General features: G+C 44.6%; 1 protein-coding gene across 1 annotated transcript in view; it reads right to left on the reverse strand.

Annotated features, from left to right (window-relative positions):
* adgra1b (adhesion G protein-coupled receptor A1b) overlaps positions 1-13,784 on the reverse strand; it is a 182,217-nt gene that overhangs the window by 151,862 nt on the left and 16,571 nt on the right. The window contains exons 3-5 of the mRNA XM_084562352.1: positions 3,228-3,299; positions 378-449; positions 162-233 (exon numbers count right to left, since the gene is read on the reverse strand). Coding sequence (XP_084418478.1) covers positions 162-233; positions 378-449; positions 3,228-3,299 — 216 coding nt within the window. The remainder of the gene's footprint in view (positions 1-161; positions 234-377; positions 450-3,227; positions 3,300-13,784) is intronic.

Genomic DNA, 13,784 nt, shown 5'->3' on the forward strand with positions numbered 1-13,784 from the left:
TTCCTGCTGCAAGTTAAAAATAACTGGAATGAAAACAGCCAATAATTATCATTGCTTCTGTGCTCTGAACAATAACAGATGAGGTTTAAATGTATTCTTAGCCACAGCTCAGACAATTGAAGGGATTATGTGTGCATTAAATGAGTGAGCGTTCCTCTTACAGCACTCGGAGAGCCACTAGGTGTGTGAAGAGTCCCGAGGTCAGGGTGGAGAAGATGTTCCCAGATAAATTCCTGTTCGTGGAGACGAAAACACAAAGGAATTTTTATTTTATTTTTTTTAATACATTACATACGAAGACATAACAAACGCTATATTCTTTCCAAGCACCGTGCGAAAAAAGTGCGGTGCATGCTTCCAGTTTAGAAAATACTCACAATTTTGAGAGTTTGCCAAGACCAATAAACATTTCAGGGGTGAGGCAACCAATCCTGTTGTTGGACAGGTCCCTGTACGGACACAAATACAAAGGTTTTGTTCATGCGTTGAATATTACTGTTATTGTAGTCAGAGCGAGCGGAAATAGGAATCAACTGCAGAATGACGCATGCTTGCACAGAGAGCTGGTTATCTATGTCATCTGTTCACCTTCCTGGAATAACCGTCCTGACCTTTTGCAACCTTTCCTCCCCCCACCCCCGACATAACCAATACCGGCGCACACACTTCCAATATGTACACACGCGCACACACACGTGCAAATGCAGTGGGCTTCCATATGCGAGTGGCTCGGCGCTGTCATGTCCGTGGCTCCGTGCCCTCGCGCTCTGTAATTAAGGAGCTGCTCTGCAGGAGCAGCTGTGGGAAAATAAGCAGAGCACTCGAATAATCACCAGTTGGGGAGCACTTAAATTAGCACTCTGCCGCTTCCCGAAGCCCCGCGCACACGCGTCCCGAATCAGCCCGGCTAACTCAGTGTTTGCATCCCTGCCAGGCCAGATCCCGCTAACTATCGGGCTGCGATCACGTCACTCACTCCCAGCCTCCCATATGCAGAAAGCCAGAACGAGAGTAATTGTTGAGAAAATTGCTCAAGTGAAAGAATTCACCAAAGAAAAAACAAAGGAAAAATAAACGGGGCATGTTTACATTGCAAAGAGGTTTGCCAAACATTTCAAATATTGATGTAACTCTGAAAGATTCATAGCGTCTATTAAAAGTAATAGGAAACAATAGAAACTAATTAAACAATTAATAAGCATGCTCTTGTATGCAGTGGAGCAATTTGGCAATTTGTTGGAGGATATGTTTCTTTTAGCAAATGAGTTTCTCCATATGCAATAAAACACACGCAGCAATTTACGGGGGCTGGGAGACTTCCCTGCAAGCCGTGGGTTACATGAAAAATGGAGACATAGGAGAGGCTACTAAAGGATGTATAACAGTTGACACAACCATCCCTGAAAGTTCATAAATCTCTACACAGCAAAGGCCGTCTTTCAGCCTTCATTCTTTTTTTTTCTTTCTGGTTTATTTGGCAAATTAAATCATTGGCCTTCCCCACTGATTCTAAAAAAGACCTTCTGCAGATCTGTTCAGAGGGTCTGCCGCAGAAGAAAGCAAGTGACAGCGAGGGCTGAAGCAGAGCACAGCATGCCAGTAGATTAGCTCTCTAGGGATAGCCCTAGCTCAAAGAGTCCCATAGTCCTCCTCTTGAAGATTGAGAATGCCCCGTGGCAGCTAGTGTTAGAAAACCGCGGCTACATTTTGCTCAGAACCTGATAGATGTCTGTGTCATTTTCGTGACGGCATAGCTATCTTTAACTCATGACATTCTTCGGCAGTATTTCAGCTCAGTTAAGGTGGGGAACCGTGAAACCGACTTCAAAGGACTACCAGCAACGAATGCCAACTGTGACATCACCTGACGTTGCCCGTGTCTGAGTCAAAAAGTTGCTCTTGCAAAGACTAGAGCCAACGGTCAGCATGTCTACAGCTTTTTTTCCATTCTAGTTGATCAGGTCGTCTTGTTCCCATGCACTGGCTCTCAGAGCTGAACAGCCAATTAAGAGTGATCTCTTTCTTTAAATCGACAAAGGTCCGACGAGTGCCAGCGCTGCAGGAGACGCACTGGAAAACTAGGAACACAGACGCTCTAAAACGGCCCTACTACAAACTGCTGACTTCAGGGGTGTCAAACATAGGGCCCGGGGGCCAAAACCGGGCCGCCAGAGGGTCCAATCTGGCCTGGGGGATGAATTTGCAAAGTGCAAAAATTACAAAGAAGACATTGTGCTTTGTGTGTGGGTTCTCTCCGGGTGCTTCCTCCCACCGTCCAAAGACATGCTCGTTAGGTTCATCTGTGATTCTAAATTAGAAGTAGGTGTGAGGGTGAATGGCTGTCTGTCTCTCTGTGTTAGCCCTGAGATAGACTGGAGACGTGTCCAGGGTGTACCCTGCCTCTCGCCCGATGACAGCTGGGAAACCCCCCCATGACCCTTCACAGGACAAGCGATTACAGAAAATGAATGTATGAACGTTAAGTGCAATTTTTCAATAGGAACTGCTGTTTCTAATTTGTCCACTAGGGGCTGCACTGTTTTAGTTGTGGACAAAACTTGATGCTGAGACCGATAACTAAAACGCAGATGACAGAAACTTGACATGACATTTGAGGTTATTTATATATATTTATATATTGATATATTATTTATTGGTTATTATGCTAAAATTAGTTTGACACCCCTGCCTTAGACTATCCAATGGTCTTTAAAGCTTCCAATTCAAGAATGATGGAAAATGGGTCTGCGTTATTGTCTGTATATTTGGTTATCATCTAATCCTTATGTTTTGTCACATTTTGTCACATCTGTCCACATAAATAAACCAATACATTTTGTAAAATGGAAGAAAATTCACGAAGTTTACAAGATCTTGCATATAAGCGGCAACCAGCCACAAGACTTTTAGGAGTCACTGGTTCTATTCCACATCATCTGAGTGTAAAAAGTGCATGAAAACTACTTCTGTGTCTAGCTGCATTAATGTGAAGGAAGGACCTGCTTTAAAAAGGACATTATGCCCCGACTGAGCTTCGCTTGGGCAAGGGAAGTTCAGAAAGGCTTGAAACAGTACTCTCAGCTCTTTTCCCTCAGTTAGAAAAAGTCAGTCCACTCTTCAATCTGCACTTGGGATACTTCTTTTTTTTTTTTTCGTTGTCTCTAAAGCCAGAGAACTTTTCCCCGTGTGCCCTGGAGAAGGCTATTACAAGGCTTCATCATACTTACAGTCTCCTCAGAGCAAGCAGACCACGGAAGGCCCCGGGCTCCACTGTACTTATCAAATTATTCTTCAGGTCCCTGGGGAAGACAGACAGAAAGAAAGAAAGAGTCAGAGACATCTATGCATGAATCCACCCATCCATCTGATGATAAGAAGTTTAAAAATGAAAACTGTTGGTTTCACATCCAGTGAAAAGTGATTCATTCTAACATGCACGAGGATGTTTATAGTGTTCACACAGGAGTCCAAAACCATTGTCTAATGGTTTGCTTTCGGGTGGGAATAAAGGGGAAAAACTACATTTTCATCTTAATTCTCTAATCTGTATTTATCTCAATGGGAAATGCTCAGCAGCTTGCACCTGTTAGCTGGACAGGACAGACCATTTCCTGCATGCCTGAGACCCAGACCACATCCAGCCAAGAGACAAAAACACACATGTTGCGGTCACAGCCAGGCTCTCCCTGTCCACCCCCACCGCCTACCCCGAAACCCCTCTACTAAAAATGGATCTCAGAAAAATCGCCTCTCCTCTGGTTTTCTCTGCAGGCCAAAGAAAACTTCCTGAAATTGTGTCCCTGGTTTCCTTTAACTCTGCACTGTATGTCCAGTGTGATGAGAATGAGAAGAAGGGCAGTGCCTTTTTTTTTTCCCCAAATGTGAGCAACAACTCAGCCTCAACTTATTTTTTTTTCAATTCAACAGTCGCCCGGGCCAGACCAGGGTCAGCCAAAAGAAACAAAACAAGACCAAGAGGGCTGTCCAAGCCACAGCCATTGTCCCAAAGTGAAAATAAAAGGCTCAGTCTCTCTTTATTTGACACATGGGAGAGATTTGTCATGAAATTCCCGGTTTTACATAATGAAAACAGAAGCTAAGCCGACATAACAGAATGGAAGACGTAGTAGCCTTACAGTAGATTGTCATTCAATGCTGCAAGAATGGATGCCCAGCCTCAGCTGCGGTTATTTTACAGTAACCAATGCTAATTTTCTCAGTGTGAAGCATTAGTCACTCATAGGCGAGACAAGCCACCATTAGCAGCAGAAAAATGACTCCCATCTAAGGTTAATGGTCTGTGTCTTGTTGTTTAGTCCATGCTAAACACACACATTTCTCTGAGCTGTTAGGACACCCCAAGAGCAAAAAAGATCAACATCTAAGTATATTTTTCTATCTGTGCTCACTTTTCACAATCAGGAACCCCTAACCAGACTTTCCGCAGACATCCCCCTGGATTTGTCATTCAGATAGCAAGGCGTAGCAAGCGTCAGGAAGGGTACTGAAGTTGCCTCCCCGACAGACTAACCTCCAGACCCAGTCAGGCCAGCCAGCGGCTAGCTCTCATCTCCGCTCTCCTCCCTGGTCGTCTTTGATCAGGCACGACATGCTACCAAAGAGCGGGCGGAGGGCGGAGGTCAAGAGGTCCTCCTCTGTGCCTGCAGCTCCTCCTTTTATCCTGGGCCTGTATCGCAGCCCACGGGTCGGCCAGCTCTAAATCTGCTGAATGTTCAAAACTTCCCACCCTAACAACTGGCTGCCTTAACAAGGGGCGGAGGTGGTTGCAGAGTGAGTCCACGCCAAAAACAAATTAGCTGCTGTGCAAGTGTAAAGACTCCTATAATGTACAGTACATGCACAGTCAACTAGTTAATTGGCAATTTTCCGAACATATCCATATGTATGAATTCCCGTCAGATGTGATCGTATATTGCCGTCGTAACACTCGCAGGCAGAATAATTGTTTTGTCATTACAGTACGCTGTAGTTCTGATTTCACAGCGGGTGCCAACTGTATCCCGGTCCATGGCTTCCTGCATGAGGTCACTTTTAAAGCCGCATAAAACAAACCGCGCAACAACTTTTATAGCCGTCAGATCCGAGCCAACAGGTATCGGCAAATGCACGCTGTAAATTATGATTGTGTGTCACTGACTGGTTCAGGATAGGCGGGGTCTGCGACATAATACAACAGAATGGGTGCCAAAAGTTTCAACAATCGGAGGAAGCTATCTGAAAGTGAATGTTGAATCCTTTTCTGTGATTTACTGTCTGACAGGCCTTCAGTCAGTGTGCCCCGCCATGTCTGGTGCCCAGAATGGAATAAAAATAACTCTAAGAATGATTTGCAGACAATATATTGTATTACGGAGTCTGTATAGTAATCCATCTGATTACTATACAGATTACTACGTCTTGTTTCATTGAATGATTGATGTGGACCCTAGCTAAAGCGCCTACTTCCCGTTTTTAACCCTTCCTAGGTACACCTACCACTTTGCTTATAGAAAGGAGTTGTTCTTGCAGCCATGAGGTCAAGAGGTCACCCTGCGTTTCCCTCTCTTCCTTTCTTCCTTCTTCCATATAAACATATAGGTCACTGTTACAAGTTTTGAGGTCCCTGCTGTACGTCAGTGGTTTCTAACCAGTCTGGCCTTGGGATCCACGTTTCCTCTCCTTAAGTCCATCCTGTGGACTCGCTTCAATGCATGCATCCATTCATCCATTCTTTCAGCTGCGGTTCCTGTTTAGGGTCGCGACTAGCTTTAGCCACATCTCGGGAAAACACTGGCTGGTACACCTGCACAGATAACCACCTTGGGAACATTCGAGCTTACAAATTACCCAAAACAAAAGACTGTGGAAGGAACTGCAAGCTATTCAAGTTTGGACAAAGTGGATCCATATGCTTGTAAGCCATCCAAGATCCGATACAACTCAGTGGAGATGAGGTCCGTGTCTGGGCTGTAACTGTTGACTACACGTATGTAAAAAAGGACAAAACCAGTGTAGATGTAGGATTTCTGAGAAGCGGTTTTGAAGCTCAATGTGGGTGGCTCTGGCCTTTGCCATCTTAATCATGATATAATTCAAATTCAAAATTCAACTCTGTTTATAGCTGTCATAACTGTGGAAACTTGTTATAGAGACCAAAACTGTACCATGTTAGTGCAAGGTTCCTTCCGTCAAGTTGGGAATTTTAACATGTGTGTCTATGGGGTTGCTTTTGGAGAGAGCCTCAAGTGGCCAAACTGGGAACTGCAGTTTTATTACCCATAAATTCTTAAAATCCAAAAAGACCAAAAAAAGCCCTTTCTGAGCTATAATGGCCTTACAGTTTAAATTCTGCATAACCCTAAATTCTAACATTATTTCACTTAGTAGAGCAGCACAATAATACCTCCCTTATCGCTATTTTCACCCGACTTTCTCTTTTTACCAGAAAAGCTTTTTAGTCTGGTTATTTTTTTAACAGATCCTGCACGCACACTGTCGTTCCCCTATGGTTTTAAATGAAATGACAGCCCTGCATTTGCATTTGCAACATATTAACACGGCGACGTGGAGCAAATCAGAAAACTATAACATGTAAAACATACAGCCCGTAAAGTACAGAAGAAATAAAAGTACAGATTCTGACAGTGACCTGCCTCAAATAAAGCCTCCGTCTTCAGCTGAGTATTTATGGTGCACACACACTCACAAACACACTCAGAGACACACACATGCAAACAAATGATAACTACCTTGGGGAGACTTGCCCCACATATCCGCTGCAGATACAGCTGGAGCAGCTCAAATGAGATGAATGTTTAAACAATAACCATTTTCTACTCCCCCTGTCCTGCATATTTGAGGAGCAGTAGCAGCCCTCCTTATATACACTCCCCCATTTGTGGTTAATGTTTGAAAAGCTACTGAAGTGCTCTCCAATTAATTTAAACAGCGCTGTGTATCTTAGCCTGCTCGATTTCTCCCGAGCCATGTGACCCTGATGATAGCGGCCTGTTCACTGTGTGACACTAATGGGCAGAATCCTCCCTGAATTTAAATGATTACCACATCACACAGTCACACCGATATGGAGGAGGTGTGCGAGTGACCAGACCACACACATGCTCCGGGCTCAGACTCCAGACGGAGCATTGCTTTCTTTCAGATAGCGCACAGGCTTTAATCACGCACGATCCCGTTAAATAAATCTCAACGTTGATGTAATTATCAGAATGCCATCAGATTCACTAAAAGGTCAAATTCTACATGAAGTGCATAAGCAAATAAAACCGCCGCTCGCTCCGGCCACTTGGGCACTCATCCAAATGGAAAGTGATGCGGCATGATGCATTCGACTGTACACCCACTTAATGAAATGAGACGACGACATACATTCATTAGTGCGGCTTGCGTCATATTTCTCAGCGGCATGCCGGTGTCTAGATCAGCCGGTGTGTACGTACATGTAAAGGCACCTTGGTTTCAGTAAACATTAGAGATGGCACATGTGTCAAAAAGTTAATAATCAGGTCGGAATAGTGAAGACACACTGTACTCAAACACTTAATACTTTAGACTAGAAAAGGGTGATTGGGGTTCAATTTAATTCAATTAAATTTGATTTATATAGCATCAATAACAATACAAAGTGGACGTTTTACAAAACTCCGTCGTGCTTGCTCTGGAAGTGTCTGGCTGGGTTTCAGACAAAGGTGGCAAGGAAAAACTCCCTTTTAACAGGAAGAAACCTTGAGCAGAACCCAGCTCATATGGAGGCACCCAGCCAGGTAGAGACAGAAAGAGAGAGAGAGAAGAGAACAGCAGGAGGAACAAGATAAGCACACAGATGTATCTGTCATAGATACATACATTCGACTTAAGGGGTAGCACACAAATGCACAAGTAAAAGAAATTAGATGAGAAGAGGATAGGAGGTTGGTGCCAGAGAAAAGGAATTAGAGGATAGGTGCTCAGTGCGAGAGAGAAGAGAGTAGAGGACAGGTGCTCAGTGTATCACGCACACCTACGGCCAATTTAGAATCACCAATGAACCTAAACAGCATGTTTTTGGATGGTGGGAGGAAGCTGGAGTACCTGGAGAGAACCCACGCAGACACAGGGAGAACATGCAAACTCCACACAGAAAGGAACCAGTCGGCCTGGATTCAGAGTGGTGTTCAATTTAATTTAATTCAATTTTATTTATGTTGCGTCAATAACAATACAAAATGTCTCAAGACGTTTTACAAAACCCGGTCTGAAACCCAGCCTGACACCTCCAGAGCAAGCACAAAGGCGACGGTGGCGAGGAAAAACTCCCTTTTAACAGGAAGAAACCTTGAGCAGAACCCAGCTCATATGGAGGGACCCATCTGCTTGAGGCCAGCCAGGTACAGACAGAAAAAGAGAGAGAGGAGAACAGCAGGAGGAACTAGATAAACATACATCTGTCATAGACACATACATTTGACTAAAGGGGAAAGGAAGATGGAGAATGAGACACAAAGCTATTAACTTGCTATACACTAGGAGCACACAAATGCACGAGTAGTAATAGAGAAGAAATTAGATGAGAAGAGGATAGGAGCTCGGTGTCAGAAAAAAGAAACTAGAGGATAGGTGCTCAGTGCGAGAGAGAGAAGGGGGTGGAGGATAGGTGCTCAGTGCATCATACGTCTGCAGCCTAGGCCTCCCTAGGCTGCGGGTGTGTATCCTGACGATAAGGAGTACATTAGAGGGACACCTCAGGATGTGAGATGTTTCGGACATAAAGTTAGAGAGGCCAGGTTGAGATGGTTTGGACATGTTCAGAGGAGGGATAGTGAAGATATTGATCGGAGGATGCTGAGGTTAGAGCTGCCAGGCAGGAGGTCTAGAGGAAGACCAAAGGAGGAGGTTTATGGATGTAGTGAAGGAGGACATGAAGGTAGTTGGTGTGAGAGAAGAGGATACAGAGGATAGGGCGAGATGGAAGCAGATGATTCGCTGTGGCGACCCCTGAAGAAGGGAACAGCCAAAAGGAAAATAAACACAATTTAGACTGTACTTGGTCAGATGCATACTAACTGGAACACTATTTAGGTAGAGACTGATGAAATTGAAAGTCCACAAGAACACATACTGACAAATGCCCACTGACATCAACTACTGCTGCACTTGTATTTAGTGCTAAGTGCCAAGTATTAGCATGCTAAAAAGCTAAATGAAGCTGGTGCTCGTGGTGAACACTATCCCTGCTAAACACTGACACGCTAATATACTTAACATTGGCACCCGTCCTAGCGGTAATGTGGAGTTTGTTTATTAAAGCTCTCCGTTCCCATGTTAAATATTCATGGGTCAGTTTGCTTTGAGGGAAGGCTTGGCCACACACTCTGTATTACAACAAACACTCAGGGAGACAGATAACCACCTACTGGATTGTAAATAAATATGTGTTGAAAGCTTACCGAGGACAGTCAGACAGTTCAGGCCAATTAAAGGGAGCGAAACGTGCACGCTCTGTGACAGGCTTGTAGCTAACGCTGCCAGAGCCGCAATCGGCAGCGGACTTCCCTGTGTGTGTTTGCATTACGAAAATACTACATAGTACAGTAGGCACCACAGGACGCAAATTAATTATTCAACCTACTTGGCGAGGCGCGGCGCACGATCCAGTTGTCTATTCGAAACCAGTCGTCAGAGTGAATGTGGCGATAATTAGCATAAGCTGTGAAGGTATTTGTTTTTCTAGTAAACTGTGCAGCTTTCAAAGAAAATACGGGATCCTCTGCCACTTAAAAACCTCCACAGTCTCAACCCATTTAGGGCCGGCGATTAAACCTTTCTCAAACACCGCAGGAGTGCCGTTTATTCCTCGTGGGTGGATGAGCAGCGCTTATGAAATATTTGCAGCGTGTGCTTTTTTCTTTTTTTTGTTGATGCAAATTTCACTTAAAAGAACAGAAGTGGTAAAAATTATTTGTTAATAAACGAGCGAGCCGTTTGTGCAGTGGCATCCTTGCCTTTTCGGTCACAATAAAAACAGGCAAAACCAGCGGAGGCAATTTTGCAGCAGAGGGAGAAAAGGCTCGGAGAATCGAGCGTCGTCTTTGTTGACGGCAACTGTATCCTTTTTTGGAACTACTGCTCTCATCAGCGTGAGATATTTCTATCAGAACAAAGAGAAAGGTCAAAAAGAGTGTGAAGCAAATTCTTCTAACAGATTCTTTTGATGCAAGCCCTCTTGCTCCCTTGCTTTTTTTTTTAAAAATACCACAACAAAGCAAGAAACAACTCCCAAAGCTCCCGGGCTGGAAATAAATATTATAAATGCTTCTGTTAAATGATGATACAGTTTACGGGCTTCATCTGCTACTTGTTTTCATTGTAGGAGACAATCTGCGATCAACAACCCCCGAGACGGGAAGCAGAAGAAGAATCTGACTCCTCTGCTTTATCCAAACTTGGTCAGTGACTCGGTCACACCCAAGTTTCGCCTCGGCCGTGACTCTGCAATCGTTTCCTGTGAAATAACAATCAAATCATTCATATTTCAGGGCCGTGCTCTGATCCATTTAAGGCTTCGTCGTATTGCAGAGGTGTTCTCTTGGGAGACAAAGACCAGCCTCGCTTTAACTAGCGAAATCTGGAAAACGTGTGCAGCCTGAGTTCACCTTCGGATCAAGCTCTGAACAAATGCTCAGTATCATCCGAACTACAGCACGGATGCTGAAGAAGAAGAAGTATAATGTAACTTAATTTCACATAAATGACAGGTTAATGGTTAACTAGGGCAGCACGGTTCGAATCCATGGGCTGACTGGGCCGTTCTGTGTGGAGTTTGCATGTTCTCCCCGCGTTTGCGTGGGTTAAGAACACGGGTGCTAGGCGCCAGGTCAGGTTAGCCCACAGTGTCGGTGCGCTCAGTCGCAGCGGCTCAGGACTAACCCTCCATCTGACCATGTATGGTGTAGTATAACGTATATGTTGTATAATGACAAACAAAGCACTTTACCATTACCTTACCTATACTGAATAGTGACATTACACAGAAATATGCTAATGAGGTGAGTTAATTGCATCTCTTAAAACGTTTGTATTCGTCAGTATCAGTATCAAATGGCATCATTTTATCGTCTCACATTCAATTTCTATTTTTTATAATTAGGTAGCTCAATAAGAAAGAAATAATGTTTCACACCAATACAGGAATATTGACAAAGTGACACACTGATGTATTTAAAATCTTAGATTGAGCGGTTTTCAGTTTTAATCATGTATTATTGACCCTGCTAGGCCATCAATACTTTCATTTTTTATTTATTTATTTTTTTCTGCTGCCCCTGCTACTAACACCCGACCTTTGACCTGCTGCGGAAAACCCCAGGGTCATCTTGGTGTATGATCACATAATCATTGCGCACTTCCCCACTTGCACCCCGCTCCCCCACTACGAGCCCCGGCCTCCCGCATTCTCATGCGCGGCCAGCCCGGAGGATTTGTCCTTCGTCGATCTGCCACTCCCTCATCCATCACCTCCCAAGGAGACGCGTTCGCGAGGAGGACTGAATAAACGCCACTTTGTCAGCGGGAACAACGGGAGCCGCAAAACTTTTTAAAGGACACCTCACACCTCTGACACCTACTTTTCAGAATGAACAATCGCAGGTGCCACTCTGAATTCTGATACCGTCTCTGACCTGAGCTGAGGTCCGGCTCAGCGTCGCCTTCAAATAAATAAGGCGAGACAAATAATGTTCGGCCGAGCGGATGGAAAAATAGACCCTTTACTCTCGGCGAGAGAAAAGAGGAGGAGAGAAGAAAAACATTTCAACAGCTTTCTAAGAATAAATCCAAGTGTCACAACTATAAAAATAACCACTACTGTAAAGATACCCTGTCAGTGGAGCCTATAGGAGTGTTCATTCAAGAGCAGTGTGTGCATTTAACAGTCTGAAAAAGGCATCAATACAGTGCATAGCTGTGAGCTGTATTTTTTTATTCTCTAGTCTACAGTTATGGTTGTTATGTGTAACATTAAAATCCATTTTGTTTTATCATCTGTGTGAATGTGTGTAATTCCATAGAGGCATTTGATGCACTTCTAATAAAAAGAAATGTCTGTTCCTTAATAAAAATGTATTTTCGATTCAGACCGTAGTTTTAAAATTCACGCAACGTATCCAGTATGAGACAAGAGAAAAAAAACAACAACATGCCAGCCTCATCCGCTTCACACATCCCCTCCGCACAGTGAGGCCTTCAGCGGTGGGAACCCACGATGAAGCGGCAAAAGCCACATTCAGTGTCCTGACCGGGGAACAGTGACGGGCTTTGTTTCGGCTCTGCTCCCGTGGGACCCAGTTTGGCTGACGGTAATGGGCCTGTGTCCATATGGGTGGGGTGGGGGGTGAGGGGTATTCAGGACATCATCCAACATACAGGAACCCTCCATTAAGAGGACGCTAACGGGGCTGCGGAGGCAAATCGCATCAAAAGCGATTTCCCTGGGGGACTAATCAAGTTGCTGATGTGCAGGACTTGAACTGCCATGATGATGATGACGAGGATGATGATGATAATGACGCCGATATCGAAGGCTAAAATATATTCCTGGAATACAAAATCAGGGAGGGATTTCTCTTACGCTGAAGTTCAATTACAGTTATTTATTTTGGACCAGGCGGAAATATTTCAGAAACTTTCGATTAAAATCCATGGCAGATATTCGTGTTCTCCGGGGCAAAGAGACATGGTTATCGCTTCATTTGTCCCAAGAGGTTGATATGATATGTGTGAGGTTATTTCAAAGCACTGAAATAACCTCAAACGTAAAAATTCATGAAGTTTCATCCCAAGTGCCCGAGTGAAGCTGAGGTCCTAAAATGCCTGTAATTCTTTTTTAAGGCATTGTCTTTGACTGCTACTGTTGGAGCCGTTTCATTTGTGGCCAGGGTGGCGCTTTGGTTAGCCATGGCACTCTATTTAAAATTGGGATTGACAGCGAAACACATGTGATGTTCTGGGAGGTCTGTTGTTTTTGACCGCGAGGCCTGAAGGAGACCAAACAATGAAGGTCCTGCTACTGTATTATGCTGGAAGCCAGACCAACTTCCCAGCCCACACGTTGGCCTGGAGTGACTCTGTTGGGAACTGGTTATGCTCTGGCAAAGGTCTGCCGCGCCAATCAAATCGAATCCGGGCGGGCTTTCTGCAGCGATGGACAGCGACATAGCCATACACATCATCTGGACGCTGTGGAATTGGGTTTGTTTACAACAGAATGGCTCTGATTGGTTGTAGGGCAATCCAGTTGTGTGCAGAGGGTATATTTTTGAGTCTTGCAATGCCTGGCAAAGACTAACCAAATGGATTTCATTGTGGGGAATTAGGTGTGGCTATGCTAGTGTGCTAATGTACTGCGATTGAAGCAAAATCTGCAAATTAAACTAAAAAATCCACATAAACAGCAATAAATAGGAAAATTTTTTGCTACTTGGGTTCGATTTCCTGCAAAAACCTTGCCCCGGATCTCTCTTCCCGCCCCAAAAGGTCTGTTTGTTGAAGTATGCAGAGCCCACAGCTGCTGCAGGAGCGGCGCAAACACCTACACGCGGCTTATTAGGCTTGTCAATCAGCTGCCAGCTCACCACAACCCTTCAGATCCAGCCAGTCACCCAGCCGCGCAGGCAGGCGGCGAGTCGGGCCCGGGGCCAGACGAGGGAACAGCTGGCCGCCACTTTCAACTCACTGAGGCTACCTGGCTTGGCATCAATGGCGGGGTGGGGAGGCGCGTCTCTGCCAAA

This window comes from Chelon labrosus (genome assembly GCF_963514085.1).
Source record: "Chelon labrosus genome assembly, chromosome: 15".
Classification (NCBI taxonomy): Eukaryota; Metazoa; Chordata; class Actinopteri; order Mugiliformes; family Mugilidae; genus Chelon; species Chelon labrosus.